The sequence below is a fragment of the Cibotium barometz genome, chromosome 44, assembly GCF_041138505.1.
Source record: "Cibotium barometz isolate CiBa-2024 chromosome 44, ASM4113850v1, whole genome shotgun sequence".
Lineage (NCBI taxonomy): Eukaryota > Viridiplantae > Streptophyta > Polypodiopsida > Cyatheales > Cibotiaceae > Cibotium > Cibotium barometz.
The window spans coordinates 45,439,101-45,465,506 of record NC_141089.1 but is presented as its reverse complement, the minus strand read 5'-3'; the positions used below and the strand labels follow the sequence as shown (position 1 = coordinate 45,465,506).

The 26,406-nt window shown below is 46.6% G+C and overlaps 1 protein-coding gene across 5 annotated transcripts in view; it reads left to right on the top strand.

Annotated features, from left to right (window-relative positions):
* LOC147613344 (serine/threonine protein phosphatase 2A 55 kDa regulatory subunit B beta isoform-like) overlaps window positions 1-24,840 on the top strand; it is a 57,964-nt gene extending 33,124 nt beyond the window's left edge. For all 5 annotated transcript variants that reach the window (XM_086782650.1, XM_086782647.1, XM_086782649.1 and 2 more), the window contains 8 exons: window positions 5,105-5,223; window positions 22,247-22,370; window positions 22,471-22,594; window positions 22,752-22,820; window positions 23,823-23,914; window positions 24,030-24,107; window positions 24,190-24,263; window positions 24,361-24,840. In XM_086782650.1, the coding sequence (XP_086638776.1) occupies window positions 5,105-5,223; window positions 22,247-22,370; window positions 22,471-22,594; window positions 22,752-22,820; window positions 23,823-23,914; window positions 24,030-24,107; window positions 24,190-24,263; window positions 24,361-24,494 (814 nt within the window). In that variant the 3' untranslated portion in view covers window positions 24,495-24,840. The remainder of the gene's footprint in view (window positions 1-5,104; window positions 5,224-22,246; window positions 22,371-22,470; window positions 22,595-22,751; window positions 22,821-23,822; window positions 23,915-24,029; window positions 24,108-24,189; window positions 24,264-24,360) is intronic.
* Window positions 24,841-26,406: the final 1,566 nt, after the last annotated feature.

The window sequence follows — 26,406 nt, the reverse complement described above, 5'->3', positions numbered from 1 at the left end:
GGAGAAGATCATTCAACCCAAATACTTTAGAATTGAACAGACAATCAGAACAAGTACTAGGGCGAGAGTACAGTAATTGACGTACCTGTCAAATCTCCACGGATCTCCTCGTGATCGATCTTGGTTCGAGACTCGAAACCTGCAAACAAACGAACAAACAAACAACAAGGGGGTGCACCGTGCAGGCTTGACTCACCTCCCAACCATGACAGCTGTGGGCAAGTCCATAGACTTGGCTGTCCCCACCGAGCCACGAGCTGAGCTAACTAGGATGACGTATCGACCAATTTCCTCCTCGCGACGTCCCATACCGCCCCACGAAGTTGCCCTCGCGGGCCTCGAGACTGCTGTTGGCCTCAGCTGCGTAAAGCAGGTGCACGTCTGCACTAGATCCAGGCTCCAAGACCATAGAGCTCTCACAAACTCGCAAGACTATATATCCCAATAACTAACCTTGGCCACCCTTTTATAGGCTCTTGGCCGGTCATCGGGCGTCCACACTTGGGCGCCCGCCCGTCATGTCATGTGCACAGTGTGTATCTACCGTGTGCTACACGCATGCAAGGCTAGTTTTGAGGCTTGGGGAAGCTTGGAACTAGGCAGGTTGATTGACGAGCTGAGTTAGGGATATACTATTGAGCGGGCACCCAAGTATGGACGGGCGGGCACCCAAGTGTGGACGCCCGATGACCGGCCAAGAGCCTATAAAAGGGTGGCCAAGGTTAGTTATTGGGATATAGAGAGTCTCGCAAGTTTGTGAGAGCTCTATGGTCTTGGAGCCTGGATCTAGTGCAAACGTGCACCTGCTTTACGCAGCCGAGGCCGGCAGCAGTCTCGAGGCCCGTGAGGGCAGCTTCGTGGCGGTATGGGACGTCGCGAGGAGGAGATTGGTCGGTACGTCATCCTAGTTAGCTCAGCTCGTGGCTCCGTGGGGACAGCCAAGCCCACGGATCTTCTCGTGATCGATCTTGGTTCGAGACTCGAATCATGCAAACAAACGAACAAACAAACAAGCAAGGGGGTGCAGGCCTGACTCACCTCCCAACCATGACAGCCGTGGGCAAGCCCACAGTCTTGGCTGTCCCCACCGAGCCACGAGCTGAGCTAACTAGGATGACGTACCGACCAATCTCCTCCTCGCGACGTCCCATACCGCCACGAAGCTGCCCTCGCGGGCCTCGAGACTGCTGCCGGCCTCGGCTGCGTAAAGCAGGTGCACGTCTGCACTAGATCCAGGCAAGCATAGCTGATGTCACTAGAGTGTCAAAAAGCCAAAGTTCCTTTCGAGGTTCCTGAAACTGAACCTGCGAACACATCCTCTCCAAACCACCCAGGGCTGCATGTGCTCTAGTCAATCTAGTCTCTGCTGCTCTTCTCATCGAGAACACTGGCCCACTGAATACTACCCCAAGATATGTATATGCATCTGTATACTCTACAATCTCCTGCCCATATGTAAATGTGGGAGTTGATCGCCTAACCCACTGTGGCGTGGTGTTAAGCACCATAACCTTGGTTTTGCCAAGGTTGACAGACAATCCACTATCATGTGCAAACTCGTGTAAAGCATCCAGATGACGCTGCAGTTTAGAACTCTTGTGTGTGTGGGGTATGTGTCATCGGGAATCGGAGTCTACTGCAGAGAGACGTTCTTAAGGCTCTGATCATTGAGAGGAATGCAGATGGAAAATAACGAATTCCTATGCATGTATTTGTACGCATCATATATGCTTGTCGGCTTGCCAATAGGGCTGCTGGCCTACTCAGATGGTGCCCATGACTGATTCAGACCTCTCTGACCTTTGTTGACCTGGCCGACTTGCAACGTGTCAGGTGGCTTGCCTTGCAACGTGTCAGGTGGCTTGCCACATGGCAGTGCCATGTGGCATTGCCGGCTTCCTGCCTGCCTCGCCAAACCACTTGCGTATGTTGTCTAGAAGTTCGGGCGCCTAGCTACACTGTACATGGTGTGTCACATGACACAAGTCTAATCTAGTAATGATTGTCAATCTTGGGCTCAAATTCTAGTCAATGCTGAGCTTCTTGCTCATGATAAGTCTACAACCGAGCCATCTTGGCTACCGCATCCTCTCGTTGGGCTTTATCTATGGCCAACTCGTAGCACAAACTGTAGGCTTTGGCACTCAGGGAGACAAGAACTGCCACACGAACTTACGTCCTGCTCACCTAGCTGCTGAGTATTATAGTCCTTCCAAGCGCGTGCACACAATTGCTCATAATTTGCAATTCTAAGTCCGCTGTTTCATTCTTGATCATTTGGAGAGAGTCTCTGATATTGTTAGCACGCGTAGGTGCTTGCAGGCTTCAGTTCATGAACATCGGCGGGAGTAGGTCAGTTGAGAACGGCCTGCTAATTTACAAGATAGACTGCAGGGTAACAAAGAAGCCTGCTAATTCACAAGATAGAATAACAAAGACTGGGCCTGTAGGGCTTCTGTGATTTGTATACTGGGAAGTTCTAGGACTCATTCTGGGCTGGGCAGCCTATTTATTTGCTATTAACCCCTTCAATTATGCAGGTCGGGTGCTGATTGGCAGCTTCATACTAATTGCGGGCTGGTCTGACACATTGGTCGCCCAATTCGACTAGTCTGCCTGCCTGCCCACATGTGGCCTGTTAACCTGTGCATCCACCTGTTCAACCTGCCCAGACAGCCTAGAATTGCCCAGACTGCTACTTTGGTATTTGTTTGTGGTATATATGTTGTGTCTGTATTTTCACTCTGTGTACGTGACCTGGTGCTAGTGTAGACCGAGTATTCTGGCCTAGGAAATCGGGTTCTTATGGTCCGCAGTGTGGTGGTACAATGCATATGCATAGTTTGCGTATGTGAGTCTGTGTGTGTGTGTGGGGTATGCCTATTATGCCTCTGAGAACCACATTGTAGATTTACATTGGTTGATTTGACCAGTTGTGTCAGTGATTGGTGTTAGTGCATTGTCTCTACATAATAGAGTTAATTCAAGCTGAGAAATATGTGTGTGTGTGTGGGGTATGCCTATTATGCCTCTGAGAACCACATTGTAGATTTACATTGGCTGATTTGACCAGTTGTCTCAGTGATTGGTGTTAGTGCATTGTCTCTACATAATAGAGTTAATTCAAGCTGAGAAATAGAAGACAACCCTAGTAAGATGCAGCCTGGTTTTTGATCCCTTGTAAGATGTTGATTGCATGTCATGGGTGTTTTTTGATCTTTTTTTTAAAAATGTAGCTTGTTCGTTTTGGTTCAACTTGGTGTCATGGCTGGTAGCAAGGTTGGTAGGTGTCTACTAGCACATTGACTTGGTGGGTGTTCACTAGCACACCAACTAGTGTTTGTGGGACACTAGAGGCACCTTTTGCTTCAAGAAAGTGCAGGAAATCAGCATGAGTTTACGTGATAAAATGTGGTGGAAACGGACTAACTGGAGGTTTGGTACAGCTCTAGAGCAGAGAGGTGATGGTCGTGCAGAGATGCTTGGGCTATGTTCGAAATGGGCATTCGCATAAGTATATTGTTAGACCAGGAGATGGGCTCTTAAAATGGGCCAAGGGGGTTGTTTTTGAAGTTCAATAATGTAAAATATAGAGCCATCCAACTTGCATTAGTTTGTCCTCTGAAAAACTAACTCTTCTATAAAAAGGCACCCCTAGCCCCTCATTGTAGCACTCAATGTTTGCTGCCTTTGGATCAGCAAGAACAAATTTGGAGATGCTAGCTTGTACTTTACTGAGCTTTTTAGCCATTGTCATTGTTGGTTTTTACTTAGGTCTGATAGGCATTACATAGCTTCAGCAGTAAAAGAGCTTATTTTGGGTTGGCTAAGAAGTTTTTCAATCTAAGCTGAAAATTTTGCATTTTATGAAGTGTCAAGTGTTGGAAGTAGACAACTGGCCTGTTTCTTTTGGCAACAAGCTTTCTTCAGTGGAGCTCAAGATGGTGAAGCTTTTCCAGTTTAGCTGGGGGATTGATAGAGAGCTCATCGTAACATGGGTACTGGATCTGCGGTTCTTTCTTTTGCTGGATCCATTGCAGTTCCCTTACCGGTTGTTGTTGGTGGGCATGATTTTGAGTGGTGGCATAGAGTTTGCACATGGGACAAGATTTGGTGCTGGGTTCTGAAGGAGTTCATGACAACCAATCTTTGTTGAGTCATTACAGTGCTAGAATTTGCCAATTTCTTTGTTTTTGGTTAAGCATGTAGTCAAAGGAATCAGTTTAAATGGTTTGTGGATAGACTTTCTTTTTTATTCAAGTATCATATCCAAGTGCTAAGCCTTGAACTATGGTTGATATGGTCGGGTTGGCAACAATGCATGAGCAGGTTGTGACAACAACGAGTGTCCTAAGGATGAGATTATTGTAGTGTGGGACAAGTTTTAGAGTGAAGATATGCAATATTGCTAGCAAGGAAGTCCAGAGAAAGACGATACAGGAGCAGTATTTGGAGTAATAGCTGCCACAATTGAAAGGAGGAGGAGCGGAAGGGGGGGGGGGGGGGGGTGTTGGTATCCCATCTTGAAGTTACAATGTTTTTTTGGTGGGGAATGAGGATTCTTTGACATTATCCATTTCTTCAGTAGCAAGGTGAGACTTGAAGTAGTTCACAGGTAGAGCTAGCACCATCTAGGGTATTTATGAGGCAAAAGGAAGGGGGGGGGGGGGTGTGGTATCCCGTCTTGAAGTTACAAGGTTTTTTGGTGGGGAATGAGGATTATTTGACATTATCCATTTCTTCAGTAGCAAGGTGAGACTTGAAGGAGTAGTTCACAGATAGAGCTAGCACCATCAAGGGTATTTATGAGGCAAAAAGAGGTCAATTTTAGGGTGAACATACTTTATGCCCTTACAGAAGGCCTGCAGAAGCTTGACAAATAAGTTTTCAGTATTTGCCAGTCTCTTTATTGGGCAGGTCTAAAGCAGCTGCACTTTTGGTATGCCTTTTAATAAGTTAAAAGTTATTTTGGTGTTTTCGATCTTATTGTCCTCTCTTTGAACCCAACTGTGTGCCATGGTAAAGCTTACGTGGTTATTAGTTTTACTTTTTTCATTTTGTATGCAGTAAGCTATTCAATAACCTTTAGATGTTGGTGAAACAGTGATGGAGAAACATATATCTCAGCTGATGATTTGCGAATAAACCTTTGGAACTTGGAGGTTAGCGACCAAAGTTTCAACATAGTGGATATCAAGCCTGCAAATATGGAAGACTTAACTGGTACTGTATTTTATGATTTTGGAAGTAGGTCTGCATTACATGTCTATACCATTGGGCATAAAGGGAGTCGTTGATACACTCTACAAAGTTGTACAATAAATGGAGCCCTTCAATACTGCTCCACATACTCATGTATGGGGTAGTATTGTAAAGGCTACAAGTGTCAAAAAGCACATACTTAAAGTTCACAAACATGCATCAAAGGAAGACGAAACATACGGTGACATGCATCAGTCCTCAGATACATGTGCCATCATCCATGGCTTCATGGGGACATTTACAAGGCAGAAAGACCATTTTGAGATTGAAGGAATAGGGTCGCTGAGTGACTGTGCTGGTAACCATGGGGGTGGCGGCTCCATATCCAGTAGCCAGCCTGCTTAGCGGCTTGTGCATCAGCCTCCTTGGCTTTTATCACTCTGTAGATATGGTATTAGAGGCTGGCTTAATTCCTTCTCCCTTGGCTTGAGGGGGTGTTTGCAAATTTCATGAGGTCATCTGGCTTTGCTAGCAGGAGTTTATATCCTACATGCATCTGGACAAAGCTCGTTTAAGGGTTCCTTGGCCATTATAATTTCTTCTCTCTTGGGTGCCAATATTTCAAAATTAGGGGCACATCTGGTGAGCGTGGTGCAGTGAGGTTTTGTTGCTACTCAGATGGTGGAGGCCATCCGCTCGATTCGGACAGACCTCATGCACACCCTTTGTGGATGCTTGGAGTGTTTGTAAACGGCGATTTCGAGTGCATGCAGTAGTTCCGGGTCGCATTCTTTCGCGGTTGGAGTGCCCGGGTCCCTTCCTCTCTAGAGCGGACTCTGGGATTGAGTGGCAATATAGGCCCCCAGTGTCACTTTTTCTAATAATTAACCCCCCTCTCTCTCTCTCTCTCTCCTCCCCCTAACCTTAAAACCCACACATGGTATCAGAGCTAGGGTTATCCTTTCTAGGACTAGCCTTTGAGGGTTTACAGTCTGTGAGTAGCCTTTGAGGGTTTACAGTCTGTGAGTTGCCTCTCTAGCTCATCTTCATTTCATCTGTGCGCTGCCTGTCTAAGCATATCTGCTGTAGACTGTGCCTAGCACTGCACACCCACAAATGGCATGTTTGATGTCGACGATGCCCAGCACTGCACATCCACAAATGGCATATTTGATGTTGTGCGCCTCACCTTGCGATGCTGTTGCTTGTTGTCCCAACAGTAGCCACCTGCAGCAACGAACACCACCAGCTGAACATTGCCGCTGTTGCACCTGTCGATACGTCGCTCCATTTGTAGCCACCTGCAGGCATCAGCACTGCCGCTATTGCATCGATGACAGGCGCTGCTGTTCGCTGCTGCCCCTGAGCACCTCGTCATTCTGCACAGCTCATTCGCCCACTCTGGCTACTCATCATTTGCCTGTTTCGACTACTCATCATTTGTCTTAGTGATTCACTGTACCCGCCCTGTATCAATTCAGATTTGGGTTTTGAGGTGATATTTATCTAATTAAATATCCCAGCATTAGTATAAATTGGGCCTTTTTCACAATAGAGCATGATGGAGTCAAACAGAGGTAACTTAGCCCTAGAAAGATTCAGCGGAAACAAACTTCCCCATGTGGCAAACCAAGATTAGGCTATTGCTAATGTGGGAAGGACTCTGGAATGTCGTCAAGGGAGCGGAGGAGAAACCTGAAGGTTTCGCTACATTGTGAGCCTTCAAGCTTGGAACGGAGCTTTGACACGTATAGGTCTTGGACTGACAGACAATCTTATACATCACCTAGACTTCATATAGGTCTTATAGGTATGGAATAAGTTTGGGAATAAAATTAACAATTCTGCAATCTTTCTCAAGCAAAAATACTACATTCTCAAAATGGAAGCGCACCATTCTCCTCAAGAGCACCTCGGTATCATAGGCTCTCTCTTGCAACAATTGGGTGCCACAAAAAGGCGGTACTCTTCTCCAGCCTAGAAGGAATTGAGAGGTTCAAAGAAGTGCTGTCTACACTTTGGGTATCTAGGGAAATGTTGTATGAAAGCATGGTGGCTATCCTCATTGACGAGGTTAGAGACTTCAAGTGCAAGCTGCCACCATCATTGACTTAGGGAAGGGTTTCTTCACAAAGCAGAAGGGCAAGAAGAAAGGGAAAACTGTTAAATTCATCTTCTGCAAGAAGCTAGGTCACATAGAAGACCGTTGCTTTAAAGGAATGGCAAAGAAACAAGAGAAGAATCATGACAGCCTGGTGGCTGAAAATGCAGATGAAGATGAAGAGTTTGAAGATGCTCCAGAGAAGCTGGAGCATCTACTTCAACACCTTAAAAATGTTTCATTACCACATTGTCTGAATTGGCAATGTTCATCGAGGGAGTTATCTGAGAGAATGTTGCTTTACTTGAGGGTACCCAAGAGTTTTGAGACGTTGCGGATGGGGAAGGTTGGGAAGGTATTGTGGACCTTACAGGATCTTGAAAAGGGTTGGTGAGACGGCTTGTAAGCTAGAATTGCCTCTTTTAATATGAATCTAGTTTTTCATGTGCGCAGACTGAAGGAGGGACTAGGAGCTGAGGATAAGGTTGCTACACGCCAAGAGCTGGTAGAGGTTGAGGACTTGTCCTTTGTTCCACACAAGCCGGAGCCCTTTTTTTTTCCAAGAAAGAGATCCTTCTATTAGTTGCCAAGGAAACTAGCCATAAATGGCTAAATATAAACTTGGCTCCACATAGGGAAGTGAGAGTCGTGCTACCAAACTTGATGAGCCTTTGGGAAATTCAAGACAATGATGCTGGGACTTTCGGAGACGGCCACACCTCGAATAGATTGCTCGCCTACTTGCCAGCCAAGTGCAAATCGCCAAGCTTCGATGTTGCCTGCTGCCACAGAAAGAGAGTGATCTTTTGCGGCCGAAAACTGTTCCACAAGAAATCAGAGAGAGACTGAGGAGGAAGCCCCTAAGACTGTGAGTGTCCTGCTTCTGTTGGGGTGCCCTCGATCTCTGGCATCTGAATCTTGCGGCCTAGCCATGCGGTGTAGACAAAGAAGGGGTTACCGAAAGTCTCCTCGCTGTCATCTGGATCACGCCATGTCCACTCCCTTGGTTCCCAATAGAGTCACACTCACGTGAGAGGACGACCCTCCCAAATCCACAAATGCGAGAATCTCTCTTGCCACGTTGGCCGGTGGATGGCCTATGTGCCACTCATGCACATGGAACCCTCACCCTCTGCAAGGTGCATCCTCTGAATTCCTCCATAGGGGACTCTGCTCTTTGAAGTAGCCCATGAGGGCCGATAGAGAAGGTGAGCAAGGCAGAGCTCTCATCAGCTCCATGAATGGCGTATGTCATGCTTAATGAACACTCCCAACCACTGTGGGGGGAGAGGGTCCGGGATTGGGGCCAAACAATCTTTTTGGGGGGGGGGGAAAGAGTCGATGTCGAGGCTTAGTATGTCCCTACCACGTATCCCACTAAGGCTTCTCTCCTGGGTCTCCGGGGACAGTTGTTTTGATAATAAGCCCATCTCCAAGTGATCGAGTTGGATCCATACTCAAAGCTCCCCACGATACGGGCGAGCCCCCGACATGTGATGACCTAGCAAATGAACCAGAGGGTTCCAGATCAGAGGCTATCGGAGAGGCTCCACGGGACACAACTGGAATGGATTGCTGAAGGGCCGGCTTGAGATGATCCCAAGCACGCAAGAGGCTGGCTGCAAATCTGTGCTCAAATGCAGGGCTAAAGCTACGAGCCTACAGCTCCGTGAAGATCTACCTCATACTTTGGGACCAAGGGCCTCCCAAAACTAAGGTGCGGGTAGAGATCCTAGCTAGGAGGAAGTCCTAGGGCCCGCCGCCTCACGAACTATCAACTTTCCCAAAAGGGCGCGGCTCGGAAAGGAGGGGTCGATGATGCCTAGGCCCCCCTTGTGTTACGGCTGAATGATAACTTTCCGAGCCGTAACACAAGGGGTCGACGATGCCTAGGCCCCCCTTGTGTTACGGATGATGCTTGCCTGAGCCGTAACACAGGGGGGGCCACGCCACCTTGGCTCAGGCAGGCATCCCGTTGCGTTGCCAGCCCAAAAAAAGTCACAAATCAACCGTTGAACCTGACCAATGCAAGCCTGAGAGAAGACCAAATAGTGAGGTGATGTACCACATGGTGGCGAGAAGAACTTGGTTCGCCACCACGACCCTGCCTGCTAAGGAAAGCCTGGCTGAACTCTAGTAAAATAGCTTCTTCCAAATGCTCAAAAGAAGAGGGGCTTGTTGCTCCGGGGAGATATAGATAACCACTTGGCAGCCAAGATAGCGTTTTGGAGTGCCACTTGAGATCTACTAAAAAGCCTCAATGGGATAATTCATAGTCACTGGAAACGTTTCGGGGTTTTTGAGGTTTCAGGACAAAACGTTTCGTCTTTCGGCTAAGAAACACGGAGGTTTCGTAAAATTTTCTATATAAATACAATAAAATGGTTTAAAACTTGTAGTTTGTAGAATTATTTGTAAGCCTACCTAGTGCTAGCTAGGCACGTAAAATATGGTAAAAGCTTAGGCAATTGTGGTCACAATTGGGCAATTGGGGAGTTGTGGAATTGTGACTCCTGAGAAATTGGGGATTTATGAGAAATTGGGCAATTGAGAATTTAGGGAATTGGGAATATTGGGGAATTTGTGAGAAATTGGGGGAGAGAGGAGGAGGAGGAGGAGGAGGAGAAGCGGTGATTGCAGATCGCGTGCGAGAGAGAGAGAGAGAGAGAGAGAGAGAGAGAGAGAGAGAGAGAGAGAGAGAGAGAGAAATGAAATGTTATATTAACGTCTTCAAAAGGCCATAATGACCTATGAGACCAAAAAGTTATATCATGGTGGATCTGATACAATGTCTGGATAAAAAACCAGAAAATGAAAAATAAAGATGATACTAGTGGCACCTAGAAAATGAAACTGGAACTGGAAGGTAAACAGAAACCCTTATGGGGTGTGAATATATATATATATATATATATATATATATATATATAGAGAGAGAGAGAGAGAGAGAGAGAGAGAGAGAGAGAGAGAGAGAGAGAGAGAGAGAGAGAGAGAGAGAGAGGATGTTTGGGTTGCACGTGGAGAGAGAGAGAGAGAGAAATGAAAATGAAATGAAATGTTATATTAACGTCTTCAAAAGGCCATAATGACCTATGAGACCAAAAAGTTACATCATGGTGGATCTGATACAATGTCTGGATAAAAAACCAGAAAGTGAAAAATAAAGATGATACTACTGGCACCTCGAAAATGAAACTGGAACTGGAAGGTAAACAGAAACCCTTATAGGGTGTGAATATAGTGAGGGGGGGGGGGGTACGCTATGGAGGTGAGCGGAGTACAGTGAGGGGATACAATATCATGTGGGACGGGGGGGTACACTATGGAGGTGCCTCCATCTCATAATATGTGCCGCATCGGACGCGGCGGATCTCCTCAATATCCTCTGTGGTCAGCACCCTGACTGGGTGTCCCGCATGTCTCGCAATAATAATCCGAATCCGCCGCTGCAACCTCCGTCTATGCTGGGATGCCCTCCTCCGTAATCGTGGGCGTCTGGACCACCCAAGCTCAATCGCACGATCAATGAGAGAGAGAGAGAGAGCCCAACATAAAAAAAAACACTTGGACAAAATTTTTGAAAAACACAATTTGTTTTTTTTAGAAACGAAAAAAAATCCGTATTTCTGAAACACGTTTTTGGCGTTTTGGGGTTTCTCAGCCCAGAAATGCGTTTCTATGTGACTTATGACGGGATTCCAAGTCGGAGCGGGCGATGAGCCAACCCAGAATCCACACTTGTGTCAATTGATGTGCGTTCCAGATGCATGACAAAAGATTTATAGTCTCTTTGGTGAATCTCTAGAGGTTCCCCTCATCTCCGGAAAGGTATGTTGCTGTGTCATCGGCAAACTCTGAATCAAGAAGCTCCTCCTGCGTGCGAATGGGAAGACGCAGTCCCTAGAGCTCTGTCTCTTGAGTAGAGAGAAAACTACTTAAGGCCTCGACAACAAAGAAAAATAGATAAGGTGCCAGTGGAAAGCCTTGTCGGACCGAGTGAGAAAGAGGAAATATGTCGCCTCTGGCTCTCTAAATGATAACCTGGCTGTGTGAAGCTAAGTAGAGCCTAGAAACCCCTCGGACCCACTCCTCAAGGAATCCCATCTAGCACATCATTCCCTCCAGAAAGCCTCACTCTACCTTGTCATAGGCTTTCTCAAAATTCAAAAGGAGAACAATAAGATTGTGCTGCTCAACTTGGCCTAAGCTCTCTCGTGAACATAATCTCATTGAAGGTAGCTTTGAAGTCGCCTTCCATGAGATCCCAGTGTCCGAGAAATAAGCATGTCTTCTCCTGGGCATTTGTCCCTAGGGAGTGCCATTAAAGCCTCTTCGAGCTCCTATGTAGTAAAGGGTGTCAATAGGAAAGTCGAGAGAGCTGGAGGAATTACCTCTCTTGTATGCCGCTAGACTTGCTCACACTCGTCCAGCACCCAAGAGGGGGGGGGGGCGGGGATCCGCAACTAGGGATCCATCATGGCCTCACAACGTGCAAATACGATCCTTCCGCCTGTGTGGACGTGCTATCTCAAGAAATCTCCAGTGACCTTGTCTCCCTCCTAGATCCAAAAGGAGGTTGTGGCATGGTATCTATACTCCACCCTTTGTTCCTCGACGGAACTAAGCTCTGTACGAGCTGCAGCCAATTGGACCTCAATCCATGAGTTGTCTAGGGTACTCTCTTGGAGCTGCTGCAAGAAGGTTAGGCTTCGATGTATGCTCCTCTCGCTCTCGGAAGCCACCCAGTTTGTTTTGCATTGCCTCCTGTAATAAACTCTTGATCTCTCCAAGACCTGCGTCCAAGGCTCCTGTGGTTGAACGAGAGTGTAAATCCAGACTCTCTCAGATCTCCTCTAACGTGCTGCATATCTCAGAATCCTGAATGAGGCTGTATGGGATCCGGATGCTAATGTCTGTCTTGCCTCTGGGGGTCCTCCAGGATAGATTGACGGGTGCATGATCGGAGAAAGTAGTGCTTGCTAGAATACCAATCATGTCACCATGTCCACAAGCCCACTTATCAACATAAAACCGGTCGAATCTGGACAGGTAAGGGCTTGTACTCCTCCTGCTAGATCTCAAGAAGCACAAATTCCTAGGTCTACATCCGAACTCGGTTTTGTCCCCCCCAAAGCCAGAATCAACTCCTCCAATGGTGTGCTTGAAACAATAGCCATGCCACCTTGGAGTCTGTCACGACCCTTTGTTTTCTCTGGACAGTATGCAGGTGTGCACGGGGACATGGTGGACAGTGCGAATGGTATCAGATTGGAACCCGTGTGTGGACAACCCCAGGTGTGAAGGTGCAAAGAGATTTTAACTCAAAAGGTTTTAAGTACCTTTAAAAACTTTATAATGCCCTTTATGAAAGTAAACGTGGCCCATATGCTATTTTTGGGGCCACGTGTGTGCTTTTTCAAAAGGGGGGCTGGCGGGTAGAAAGGGGGGCGCCTATCTTTTGATGAAGTGGTGCTTTTCCGCTTAGGAGGGCTGCTCAGCTGGTAACACAGGCGGCCAGCGCTGAGTTACTGGCGGGCTGCTTTGAATCATGGGGAGGCGCAGCTGAATATCAGTCCACGCCTGTTTTTTTTTTTGGAAGAGTTCATGGGCTGGCTGCTGTGCTACAGAGAACAGTATGCCAGACGCCAGGAGGGCTGGACTGCAGGCGCACAGGGCTGAAACAGGGGACTGGGCTGCAGCTCTCTCTCTCTCTCTCTCTCTCTCTCTCTTTCTCTCTCTCTGTGGTGAGAAGCGGACAGGTTTGTAGGGAGGGCTGGACGGGCAGATGCAGCAGAGTTACGTGTTTTCTCTTTGGAGGGCTGTCAGGCTGCAGGAAGCGCACAGCCGATCTCTGTCTCTCTCTTCGCAAGTCTGGGGGAGGTTCTGGAGACTGAAGACAGGTCTCTCTCTTTCTCTCTCTTGTTTTTTTTGAGAGAAAACAGGGGGCTGGCAGGCTGCTTTTGGGCGCTTTTCTTTGTGTGCAAAGCTGAGGGCTGAACAGTAGGAGGAGGGCTGAAGCTGCGGCACATGCTCCTCTCTCTCTCTCTCTCTCTCTCTCTCTCTCGCTTGGTGCACAGGAGGGCTGGACTGCAGGCGCTTAGGGCTGCGTGCTCTTCTCCTGGGTGGCCAGGGGGCTGGTTTCTCTGGACATAAAGGCAGACAGGGGCTGGTTTTTCGTGTACATAGACATCATGTCGATGGCGTTCAATTGATGGAACTTTCAGCTTCTCTTTGCTTTGGTTCGGGACTGTTTTGGAAAGGGTTTATGGACTGTTTTGTGGCAGTGCATGTGGCTATGAACATGAGCAATGCTCGGGACTGTTTTGAGATTAGTTTGAGGACTGTTTATGGGCTGTTTTTGTTTGGTAGCAAATTCAGCTATGTTCTTGGGTTTCCGGCTGCAAGTACAGGTCAATTGAAAGTGTTTCTTGGCATGGGAGTGATGCAAGCTCGCATGGCTGCGTGCTCATGGAGCAGATTATTTTCTTCTTGCTAGAAAGGAACAAAGGGACCTACAGTTATGGGCATCTCTATGTTTCCAAATGTTTCATGAGGGAACAGGTAACTAGATATACGCCGTTGTTGGCACTGTTGTTGAATGGTGTTGTGAATGGTTCTGTATGAAAACAGGACAAAAGTTTCAAAGGGAAACAGGCCTAAGGGTTTCATGTGGAAACAGGTCGTAGATTTCTCGAGGAAACATGTATTTGGGTTTCTCCAGGAGATAGGTCACATGCAGGCAGAAGGTACATGAATGGACACATGTTTGGTACAGCCTTGCTACTGATTGGCAGGGGACAGGGAATCCATGACAGAGATGGATAGTACCCTTGGAAGGTAGAGAGGGTTGGTATAGGTGTGTCGACTCTATGGTATGTTGTGCTGTGATGCGAGTTCTCTTTTGAGAGATAGTTTGGGAGTCTGTGTTGTGATGCAAAAGCACTGGATGCGTCAGGGTGTGATGCTGTTCATAGGGTGAGAGGCTATGGAATCTGGATGGTTGTGGCAGCCCTGATCATGGGAGAAAGCTTCTGTATGCGGGACTCAATGTGTGAGTCTTTTGATGTGAACAATGGCTGGACTTGTTTGTGGATGCCGAGTGTATATGAAGCCATGATGCAGGGTCTTTGCAGGCCTCAGGAGTTCTACTGTGACGGCTGAATTCCCAGCCTTATTGTAATCAAAGCTCTTATAATCAATTAAAGAAATACCGCAAGGGACGCCACTGCGTTTTGGGGCCAATCGGTGTCTGTGTACTGTTTGTAGAAGCACTCTAGCTCCCCTTGTTTGTTTTCCTTTTCTAGGTCCTCAATGCTGTTGAAGTGTTTTATGTGCGAGTGTTTGTTTCACCGCCCGTCGGATTTCTGAAGGTTGGTTTCAGAGTCCATCCTCTGTCGACTAACATGTTGAAATTCCCACCCATGTACCATAAATCTGCTTGTGGGAGGGACTGGTGAATTGTACTCCAAAAAGTTGCTCTGCTTGCTGTGGCGTTAGGCACATATATGTTCAAAAAGCCGACTCTGTCCTCCCCAATCGTGATGGTCACCCACCAAGCTCTCTCAGTGACAATGGTGCCTGAGTATACCACTGTAGGTAATAGCTGCTTGGTGTTGGAAATGCATAACCCACCCTAGGTCCCAGAGGGGCCAACAGGATGGGACTAAAAGGTGGACTCCTTCCCTGAAGGATCTTCTCATAGTAGCAGCAGATATGCCCCTCGGAAAGATGATGCTCTTGGAGGAGGAGAATGTCAATGGGTCCACCAACTACAGCTTTGGGAAGCTCCTCTCTATGGAGACGCAGACCATGGAGATGATGTGAGAGCTCTATGGCTTGCCTGTGGATAGTGGCAGACACTGACTCCGTGCTCCAATCCGTTCTTCGCGTTGCACTCAAGGGGAAGGAGATGATCTTTGTGCCACTCTTTGGGGTGGAAGGCTGAGGAGGGAGGTGGGAGAAAGAAGGGTTCGCTTGCGAGGGAAAAGAGGGGGAAGGGGGGGGGAGGGCTGTGAGGTTGGGCCCGTTGAGGGGTTAAAGGGCCTCACGGGAATCTAGATGCTTGGGGTGGGATCGTGAAGAGGAAGCGGTTTTCAAGAAAGGAGAGGTTGGCAAGCTCCTTGAAGGTATTGAGATAAGTGCTCGTAACGGTTCTTTGACAAACGGCATCCTCTTGTGGCTTGCAAAACTCGCATGCGTGGTGGCGCTACCTACTTTGGAAGTCTGATGGTGGTTCTGCCTCGGACCGATGGTCTGTCGCTGTCCTGCACTGAGATCCTCTGAGGCCGGGCCGTGGTGCATCGTGCTCTAACGCATCCTCCCCCGTGATGAGGATCTGAAGTGGGTGGGGGGGACCATTGGAGGCGCCCTCTTGGATTGGTAGGGAGGACAAGCTCTAGCAAGGTGTCCGATTTGCCAGCAATGGTGTAGGAGATGAGAGTACTCGACTCTACAGAATAGGAGCTCCCTGGAGGCAAGGAAGTGATATGACATGAGGAACTGACTTTAGAGAGGCTATGGAGATATGAAGAGATGGAATCTTGGCTGTTCGAGCTAGAACCGAAGCGACGGGTTAGAGAGAGAGAGAAAGAAAGAAAGAAAGAAAATTATATTAACGTCTACGGAAGACCCCAGGGGCCTATGAGACCAAAATTAATACAGTGGTACCATGGATATATTGAGCCATGGAAAACTGAAAGAAAAAGTAAAATGAAAACATTTGACAGTACATGTGATCAACAAATGATCTTGTGTAGAGTGAGATATGCTGTGATCAGCTAATGACGATATTCGCCTCGGCTAGAACCGATCTGATGGTGGAGTGAATGTCAGGCCTTTGTGATGGGAGCGTGTTATGTCGGCGGAGAACCTCACGAATCTGTCTCTGTTGTGGAGGGTCCCGATGCTCTGGGTTGGGGACGTCTGGCTTGCAGAATGGATCGAGCTCTCTCGCTAAGGACTCCTCTGGGGCGTGGAGCTGGAGCGTGGGTACGGGTGGTGGGCTTTGATGTTGTAGTAGAGGAACTGTTGTGGGCAGTGGATTCCGATGTGGATGTGTGTACCACAAAGAAATTTGTGATGGCTCTTTATGAGGTGTTGTGTCGGAGTCGGGACTGTCTCTCAGCATGCTGCCTCAACACTACATCCCTGTGTCGTCTGAGCTCCATCAAGTACATGCCCAAGCACCTTTGATCCTCAAACTATATCACCCGTGTGAGTGGTCTGAATCCCTCTCGGAAGTGGCAATGGAATCTCCCTCGTATCTCATAGTAAGCCAGGCAACTAAACATATAATGGGCCTCATCTTCTATTGCTCCTGTGATGCATACTATGAATGTCCTCTCCTCATGTGGGATATCCTCAGCTCTACCAGTCTCTACTTTAAGGCGGTGGGAGGATACCCTGAGCTGGACGATTTTGATACGCATAGCATGTGACGTGTATCTGTATGTAGGTCACATGCAGGCAGAAGGTACAGGAATGGACACATGTTTGGTACAGCCTTGCTACTGATTGGACAGGGGATAGGGAATCCATGACAGAGATGGATAGTATCCTTGGAAGGTAGAGAGGGTTGGTACAGGTGTGTCAACTGCATGGTATGTTGTGCTGTGATGCGAGATCTCTTTTAGGAGACAGTTTGGGAGTCTATGTTGTGATGCAGAAGCACTGGATGTGTCAGGGTGTGATGTTGTTCATAGGGTGAGAAGCTATGGATGGTTGTGGTAGCCCTGATAATGGGAGAAAGCTTCGGTATGCAGACTCAATGTGTGAGTCTTTTGATGTGAACAATGGCTGGACTTGTTTGTGGATGCCGAGTGGATATGAAGCCATGATGCAGGGTCTTTGCAGGCTTTAAGAGTTCTACTGTGACGGTTGAGTTTCAAGCCTTATTGTAATCAAAGCTCTCTTATAATCAATTAAAGAAATACCGAAAGGGGCGCCACTACGTTTTGGGGCCAATCGGTGTCCGTGTACTGTTTGTAGGAGCACTCTAGCTCCCCTTGTTTGTTTTCCTTTTCTTGGTCCTCAAAGGTGTTGAAGTGTTTTGTGTGCGAGTGTTTGTTTCTTACTGCCCTTTGGTTTCGTCTAAAGACCGAGGCCGGTTCACACCAATGTCTGGTGTATGTGTAGCCCGAGTAGATCTAACTGGATGATCCGGTTGATCTCTTGACGTGACAGATCAAGGTATGGGGAATCCAAGCTATACTGAAACGGGGGGAGATGGTCCATCTACATACCATGTGCATGAAACCACTCGACTACCTCAGAGTACCATCCATGTGTCGGTAATGGTGGTGGTCGTGTCGTTGAGTAGGAGGGCAGTCCAGCTCGTCTCAATCGTTCCATCTCCCTCTCTCCCTCTCGTCGTATAATTGCATAGAGGACTCTAGTACTAGTCATGGGAGGCGATCTCTGTCAAGCGTTTATACATGTTGAATATAAGTGACAGGTCGAAAAAGGGCATTTGTAACCAATGGGGCCACCCCAAACTCTACATGTAGAATGTCATGTGGTATAGATGGCTTACTCCTGATCATGCGTGACAACATCATCACCTGTAGCCTCTATTTTCCTCCAGTGATCCTTTCCTAGGCCGGGCCCCAGAAGGTTGCACGATACATAGCCGTTGGTCATACTAGAGTATCAAAGAGCCAGCAGTTAGTGCGACGTTCTTGGAAATGTGCCTGGAAACACTGTCTCTCCATACAGGCTAGGGAGGCATGCCCCCTTGCAAGTTGGTCAGTGGCAATTGTGGTCATGCAGAACAAAGGACCTGTAAAAGTTACTCCTAGATACACATTACTTCTGCACAATCTCCACTGGGGCATCCCTGTATATGAAAGAAAATCGTGAGCTGACTGCATAAGATGTGTTGTAGACCGTAACCTTGGTTTTTCCCAAATTGACCGTAAGGTCTCTCCCCCTGCAAAATCTCTCCAATGCATTTAAGTGTTTCTGTAAACCCTTGGCTGAATCTGAGATCAAGACAATGTCGTTAGCATATAGCAATATGGGCACTACTGTTTGAGCCAATGGTGAACCTCTACCTCCGAAACTATCCACAAATACTGCGATCTCATCAATGTGTAGGCCAAAGAGTGTATGTGAGAGTGGGCAGCCTTGCTTAACGCCAATAGTGCTATATATATCTCCCGAGATCTCACCGGGTGTACGTACTCGGCCAAGTACTGCCTCATATAGTGCCATCACACCCCATATCATCTCATGTGAGAACTGGAGCTCCTACAAGCGTCCTATCAGACGTGATTGAGGGATGGAGTCAAAGGCTTTGCGGAAATCCACAAAGCAGCAATGCACATGTCTCTTTGAGGACCTCGGCTCCTCTATGATAGCCTGTAAAGTAAAGATATGGTCGAGCGTGGAGAAGTTTCTCATGAAGCCTACTTGGCTTGATGCTCTGTTTCCGATCTTCTCTGCCATAAAGCTCATCATGTCCTCTAGTATTGCCCCATAGATTTTGGCCATTGTTTGACCAATCATGATAGTCCTGTAGTTACCTGGGTCCGTGGGGTCTCCTGCTTTCTGGATGGGGACAATGGTGTTGGTAGTCTAGGAGGGTGGGAAGCCTTTACAGCGTGCTCTGTTAAAAATACTGGCAAGAATGGGAGCCAATACATGGTGCCCATGGGCAAAATGTTTTGCCCGTAGATCCGCATGATCTTTTGCTCTCCCATTATGCAGCTTTTTAAGAGCCCTAGTGACATTGGGGGAATGAGAGAGAGAGAGAGAGAGAGAGAGAGAGAGAGAGAGAGAGAGAGAGAGATTCCATCACTCCCGATAACACCACCTATCACCGGGAGGAGTGGAAGGTATTCCTTGTTGAGACTAGGAAAGCAAATTGTCATGGGGAAGCTTGAGACGCCAGCCAGAGGGTCGGATGTTGGGTCGAAGCTGTGCTGCCACCTTGCAAGGAAGGCGTGGCCCGCACGTAGTGTGATGGGGCTCTGCTGCATGACTCCAGGAAGAAGGGTTGGCAGAAAGGGGGGCCAAAACATGAGATGGGGCGGGAGCTCCACAAGATAGGGGAAGTGGGTAGGAGCCGGGTGAAAAAAGGGGTGGGCTGCACTGAAGCACGGACCACGAAGGGATGAGGCGGGGGCTCGATGGGTGGAAGAGGAGAAGGCGGGTTCTGGGGGTGACACCACGCAAAAGGGGGGAGCAGGGTGATGGCGAGAGGGAAGGGGGGTGTAGAACTAAACTTGGGATACTGTTGCTAGTTTATAGCGGAGGCTCCCTGACTTTATTTCCTAGAGACGTAAGGTCTTAGGAGGGGAGAAGTAAGATTAGAGGGAAGGCTACAGGTGGCTAGGGCTCAGTATTATTGATAATCCAATGGGTATTGGCTATTTATGACTGGATGGTTGTTTATAGTTGGGTCATTGAGGTCATATTGTTATACTTGACAGTTGGTATGTGCCTGGACTAGAGTAGTATTATTCCTGCCATGGACATTGCGATTCACATGCAGTCTTGTTGAGGGTCCCTCAGGGCATGCTTTGGTGGTATGGGACGCCAGGGCTGAGTGGCTTGGCATGTACCTTAGCCCCTAGCTTGGGGGAGATTCCGGATGTAATCTACGGTTGGGAGGTGAGTTTGCGTGCAACCTTCTATGTTGTTCTAATCTTGTGTGCTTAGCGTGTGTATCATGGGATCCTTCAGGAGAGGTCTTACAGCCCCTAAATTCAGCATGCAATCTGCACTTGCTTTTGTCTCTGTGCTGGCTGCTCTGCATGTGATGACTTCTGCTGCCGCCTTCTGCTGCCGCCTTCTGCTGTACGGCCAGCACCTTAGGCCTTCCGTACTGCCCCTGTACAGCCTGTACAGGCTGCTGTACAGCCAGCAACTGCATGGCCCTGCTGGTGTACAACCTCGCTCAGAATCCACATGCATCCCATCTTGCCAGCAAACTAAGAAAGATCAAAACACAGATATGACAACTGAGAGAAATACATGAGTTTGGGCGACAGAATTGAAAAACGCATGAGACACGCAAACCTTCCTTTCTCGCCTGTGTGATTAGGTTAGCTTTGATTCCAACTAAAAGATTCCTCAAGGATCGACCCTAAAACACAAGCTAAACAGAAGGATTAGTACAAACAACATAGAAGGGTGCATGCAAGCTCACCACCCACGCAGGGGAGCAGGAGTTTGATGTGGTGTCCAAGTTTGCAGACTTGGATATGAGGAACATGCCTTTTGACATGTACTTCTAGAGATTTAGAGTGTTGCAGTTTTAGGCTGGGCAAATGGATGCTATCTCCTTGTGTTGAGCCTGTGTTTTAGGGTTGATCCTCAGGGGATCTTACACCCCTAACATATTTACCACTACTAAATGTGCATCTCTCACAATTTTTAAGATTCACAAATAGAGGATTGATTCCACGGTCTGGCCAACAGCTATTTATGGGGCACCTTTTTGAGGGCTTGACCTTGGGGGAAGGATTGGGTATTGAAAGGTTGTAGATTATGATGTTCTCCAGGCCAATTAGAAGCAAGTGCTTAGTGACACATATCATCCTAGTGAGTTTGAAGCTGCAGCCCTTGAAGTTGGTGCAATCTTCCACATTGTCACTTACCTTTGTAGGATTTGGTGTCTTTCAATCAATTGTCCACCTAGGATCGCACTTGGTTCATTCATACAGGTGGTGAGCATTTGGGCAGGGTGGTATTAGTGAACTAGTAGATGGCTCCTTTCTCAAGGCATTCAAATAGATAATTACCATGTTTCCGGTATAGCCTTGATGCCCTCAACTTCCATGTTAGCGAATTGGAGCGGAACCGGATCATCCACATGAAAGAAAGAAGGATTTTAGTAGGACCCAAAGGGTCTTTGAGACCAAAAGGTATTACATATGTTGTATGAGTAAACAAAAGGTCAAAATCAAACATGGAAAAAAGAACCTGAGCTGAAGGAGTGTGTATTATGCAAGCGCATACGTACAGAAGAGTCGCGTGTATCCAAAACAGAAAGGGAGTTATACGTCATCCTCATCATAAACTTAATACATAGACTGCACATCCACTGTCTCTGGCCATGCAGCTCTATGTTGCTGAAGAATGTTTCTAGTCATTGACATCCTCTGGCTTCATAGCTTTCCCACATGGATTGAGCCCTCTCTTTTTCCAACAAAGATGTAATTTTACAAGGACCGTTGCCTACATATTGCCACGTATGGTTTCATTCAGAGTTTGAGGTATTTACAAAGGCACATGTCACATGCTATGAGGATTGCCGGTGATAAGTGTCTCTGACTTATGGTGGATGCTCTCTCACACAGTTGGCAAATGTTGCAAGCGTTTTGTGATTGTGGACCTGTCTCGCATCTCAAACAGTATGAGCGGAGTCTAATCTAACCAGCCCTTTAAGACCTTTTTCAAGGAAGCCTTGAAACCGCTTACAGGAGTAAGGATAGAGGATGCCGCTTGAGTGAAAGTTAGTAGACATCCCAGGCCCAAAATTAGGTGTTCACCCACTGAGAGGCAAGGACACACAGATTTGGAGTTGACATACTATTGTTTCACAGTCTATCCTTGACCCAGAGGAACTTATTTCCGAGGCTCATGACCATAAGCTACATTTTTTTATCTAGGCAGTTACTGTCAGTTTTCTTAATGAGAAGGTCCTCACAGCTGAGGCTTATGATTATAGGATACTTGAAGATGCATTCTTCTTTTGATTATGTTGTCTGTTTTGTTCATGTTATATGCCCCTGTGCACACGAAATGTATATGGATGAAGTACCATTGTCTCATAGACCCTTGTGGTCCTGTTTTAAGACAATGAAATAAACACAAACCATCTCCCCCCTCTCCCTTCCCCTCCTCTCTCTCTCTCTCTCTCTCTCTCTCTCTCTCTCTCTCTCTCTCGTTCATGCAAATAGCTAAGATAAACCAATGATGCCACTGTTCTTTTTACAGAGGTAATCACATCAGCTGAGTTCCATCCTACCCATTGTAATACTTTAGCTTACAGCAGCTCAAAAGGCACTGTTCGTCTCATAGACATGCGGCAATCAGCCTTGTGTGATAGGCATGCAAAGCTGTAAGTACCTGCCTATCTTTCATATTCATCGTCCATAACAAGAAATTCCCATTTGTGACTTGTCACTGTATCCTGAAGGTTTTAACTTTTACTGTGGCAGTTTTGAGGAACAAGAAGTGCCTGGTTCAAGATCCTTATTTACAGAGATTATCTCTTCCATCTCGGATCTTAAGTTTGCCAGGGATGGTCGCTATATGCTTAGCAGGGACTACATGACAGTCAAGGTTCTCAAACTCTTCTTCTTATTGTGGCCATGACGATTAGTTGTTCTGATAAATATAAAGAAACTTGTCTACATGTGGATTCTTGTTGCGGAGTTGAGATGCCTGTTTCTTTTGGTTTCTGAGAAATTCCAACAGCTGTATTGTATGGTGATTACAGCTTTGGGATATTAACATGGAATCAGCACCTGTGGCAACTTTCAAAGTCCACGAATACTTGCGCCCAAAGGTGTTGCAACTTTGCTTTTTACGTGTCAGATGTGGAAAATCAACAAGATTCGTGTTTTAGATGTTCCAGGTGTGAACTCTTGGGGAAGATCAGCCTCATTGCTTCCCGACTTGTTGTCTTGATATGTACATGGCTTTCATTTCTGAAGCTAAATGTGCAGCTCATGTGATCAGAATAAGGTTACCGTGTTGTTTTTAAGCTGCACAGTCTAGTTAAGTGTTTGGGGACATACAAGGAGGTTACCCAATTGGTTTCCTACACCTTTGAGGAGATCAGTGGACTCAAAAGAGCAGCAAGAATATCTTTAGGATGCCAAGCTTATGCCTCGTCACTTTCAAGAAGTTGTCAACATCAACGGGACACGGTCTTTACCAACAAAGGTCTCAGGCAATTGCAGCTTAAGGGAAGGGAGAGAGTGCTTGAAAGCCAAAAAGAAGGGTTTTCGAGTTTTAAGGCCTTTCAATTTCCTCCCCCCCTAGTGGCCTGTACAGTAAAGAGGTCACAAGGCTCCTATTATGCTGTGGCATATGTGTGTCACTTACTAGACATGTCACGTGCATCTGGATTCTGGGTTTATTATCTAGAATGGGCTTTGCTGGCTAGACTTCAAGAGGCTTCCTGGTTATGGTGGATCAATTACTGTTGATAACGTTGTAGGGTCTCCAGCTTTCTTATCCCCTATTGCAAACCTCCGTGTACTACTCATGTGCAACTCCTCTTTTTAGAGCGTTAGTTTGAGGTAGTGATCTGTTATAAAACCTTGTGTCCAACGATGAACCTTGTCTAGTTTTCCTTCCTCAAACTTAGTTTGTATCTGTTAACCTTTCCTGAGGCTGTTCACAGATAAACCCTGGCCTATCAAATGGCTGGGGGAGATTCCCAGTCTAAGGCTGACAGGCAGTCAAGATGGACCTGTCAACTTGGACAGCGTGTTGAAGGCCTGATTGTGTTTACCCTGAGAAGGTAACAAACTGTTTCTGATGTATACATATTTTCTGGCAGTTGTGTGACCTCTATGAAAATGATTCAATCTTTGATAAGTTTGAATGCTGCTTGAGCGGAGATGGTAGCAGAGCAGCGTCAGGCTCTTACAGGTACATATCTTCAAGTAGGCGCCTTATATGTCTGTATAAGAGAGAAGCAGTCGGTCTTACAAAGATGCTTTTAAGGAACAATGAGATATAGTTTATGGTTTTTGGGTGGCAACAGTAATCTGTTTAGAGTCTTTTGTACCGAATTGGGAAGTGAGGAGGCCACAACATTAGAAGCTAGCAGATCTCCTAACAGGTATGAAGTTCAAATGTGTAGACCTGCTTTTGAAATGTGCAATTTTTTGACCTCTTCACTCTCAATTGATTGATGACTCAAGGCGGCCAGTACAAACCACGCCTCCGAATGCCGGGAGTAGTCAGAGCAGCTTTACTCGCCGCGATAGTAGAAGAGGTCTATTTAATGTTCACTATGTCTAGCGTTTAAGCTTTGTGAGATCATAAAAAATCATGTGCATGGAAACTCATATCCACTTCCTTTGCTGTATCAGGAAATGATAGTTCTGGGGCTGAGATGAATGGCGGGTACACTTTCTCGGCAAAGTTACTGCATCTTGCTTGGCATCCTACTGCAAATCTCATCGCTTGTGCTGCATCCAATAGTTTGTACATGTATTATGCATAGGGTATTTCCATCATTTAGAAAATGTTTTTTTAAATTTTTTTCTCCACTATCTGTGGGGTGGCTCATATGCAAGCTTACAGTACAAGAATTAGTAGTTAGACTTGTGAGATCTTAGCCTGCATTGCCAACGGTTAATCAGAAAAAGCAGGCCCCTAGCCACATGATAGTGGTCAAGGGTCTTTCTGAGCTCATTTGTGGACATCAATCTTTACCTTCAAGGTTGGGGAAAAAGGCCAATCACAGGTGAAGTGTCATACGTTGATTCTTTAAAAGCACGGAAGGAGCTTAAATTGGTTGTAAGACTTGGCAAGGGAGGTTGTTTATGCCTAGAAGTCTCTCTTGTTTCTTGTCATTGCACACGGGCACACGCACACGGGCACACGCACACGCACACGCACACACCACACATGCAAGTATGGGCTTTTTTGTGGTGGCATGGCCATAAATGCAAGCACTCACCCACTTGTACTCACAAATATGGGTGCAGCATACACTTTGCACATGCCCTCTTTGTAGTGTGGAAAAATGCTCGAGCTTGTTTTTTTTTTTTTGGGCAATCTTGTGAATGTGTGAAATTTGTGAGTGGGATGCTTGCCCCCTTGCCTTTTGTGGTGCAAGATGAAAACAGGCGAGCTTATTATGGAGGGATAAAGATGGTAGGAATTGTTAGACAAGCTTCCTAGCAAGCAAAAGACATCATGTCGTAATAAATCTGCCAAAATATTGTTTTCATTATCCAACTTTTTATCAAATTGGTTTTGGGGCCAATGCAATGATATTTTAAACCTTTTTATATGAATCGATTATATGGTACTGGTGCACACTTGGCCTCCAAGTGATCATACAGCTGTAGGTCGCGCATTACAACCCGAGTGGCGTATGCCCTAACTCCTCAAGGATTTGTAATGATGCCCTCTACTATCTTCCCCATCTCAAGCTTGCGTGGCAATTTTGTCATGTGGGTATTGTGGTTGCTAAGTAAATCTTTGAACTAATAACACCCACATCTTCCCTCCTCCTCCTCCTCCTCCCCCCCCCAAAAAAGGGAGTTAGCGTAGTATGTAGTGTCGATGTCTTACGATATTGTTGCAATGTTCTTTTTGTCATCTAGATATTGTGTTCGCTAATTAACTCTATTGCTCGCTTGAAGAGGTCATGCTTCCAGGTATAGCTTCCCTTTGACGCTAGTTCAATGCCCTTGTTTTGGGATTTATGTCTCAGATAGGGTGATTGATGGAGAGAGAAGTAAGGAACCCTCAGAATTCATACGTATCAAATCCTCTGTTCTATATCACATCTGTCTAGTAGGGCTTGCGCATGTTGCTGTTCACATAGATGCATGACTTAAGATGGTGTGTTACATATAAAGAGACGAGTTGAAACCAAGGGTATGGCGAGACATTCCTTTATGCATTTAGCATCTTTAGAGGCTGAAAATTGTTAGTGAACTAGAACAATGAATTGATCTTTAATGATCCTTTGTAGCCATTTGAGCACACCCCACCCCCTCCCACGCATGATGAAAGCAAGAACTCTTAAGAGTTGTACGTGCATAAAAGGTGTGGCACTCTACTTGATTAGTTGAATACATAGACATAAATTGACTTGCCAAACGATAAAGGAGGCAAGAAGAAGAAAGCAAGTCGTCTTTAATCTTTATCCTAGGGCAACTGACACTACTAAATTAGGGAATGCATGGAGAGATTGCATGCACAAGGAATTTTCAACTTGATGTCCATGGATTGTAGTTCCAAGGAGCTTGTCTGTTGATCAAAACACATTAAAAATCCAAAGTCTAAATGAGGACACCATGCTCCATGCAATATTGCGTTGGGTGCTACATTGGGACACCCCTCGGCGGTGATCCATTCTCCATAATATGGTGATTCGAGAGTCTGGTTCTCTCGTGTTT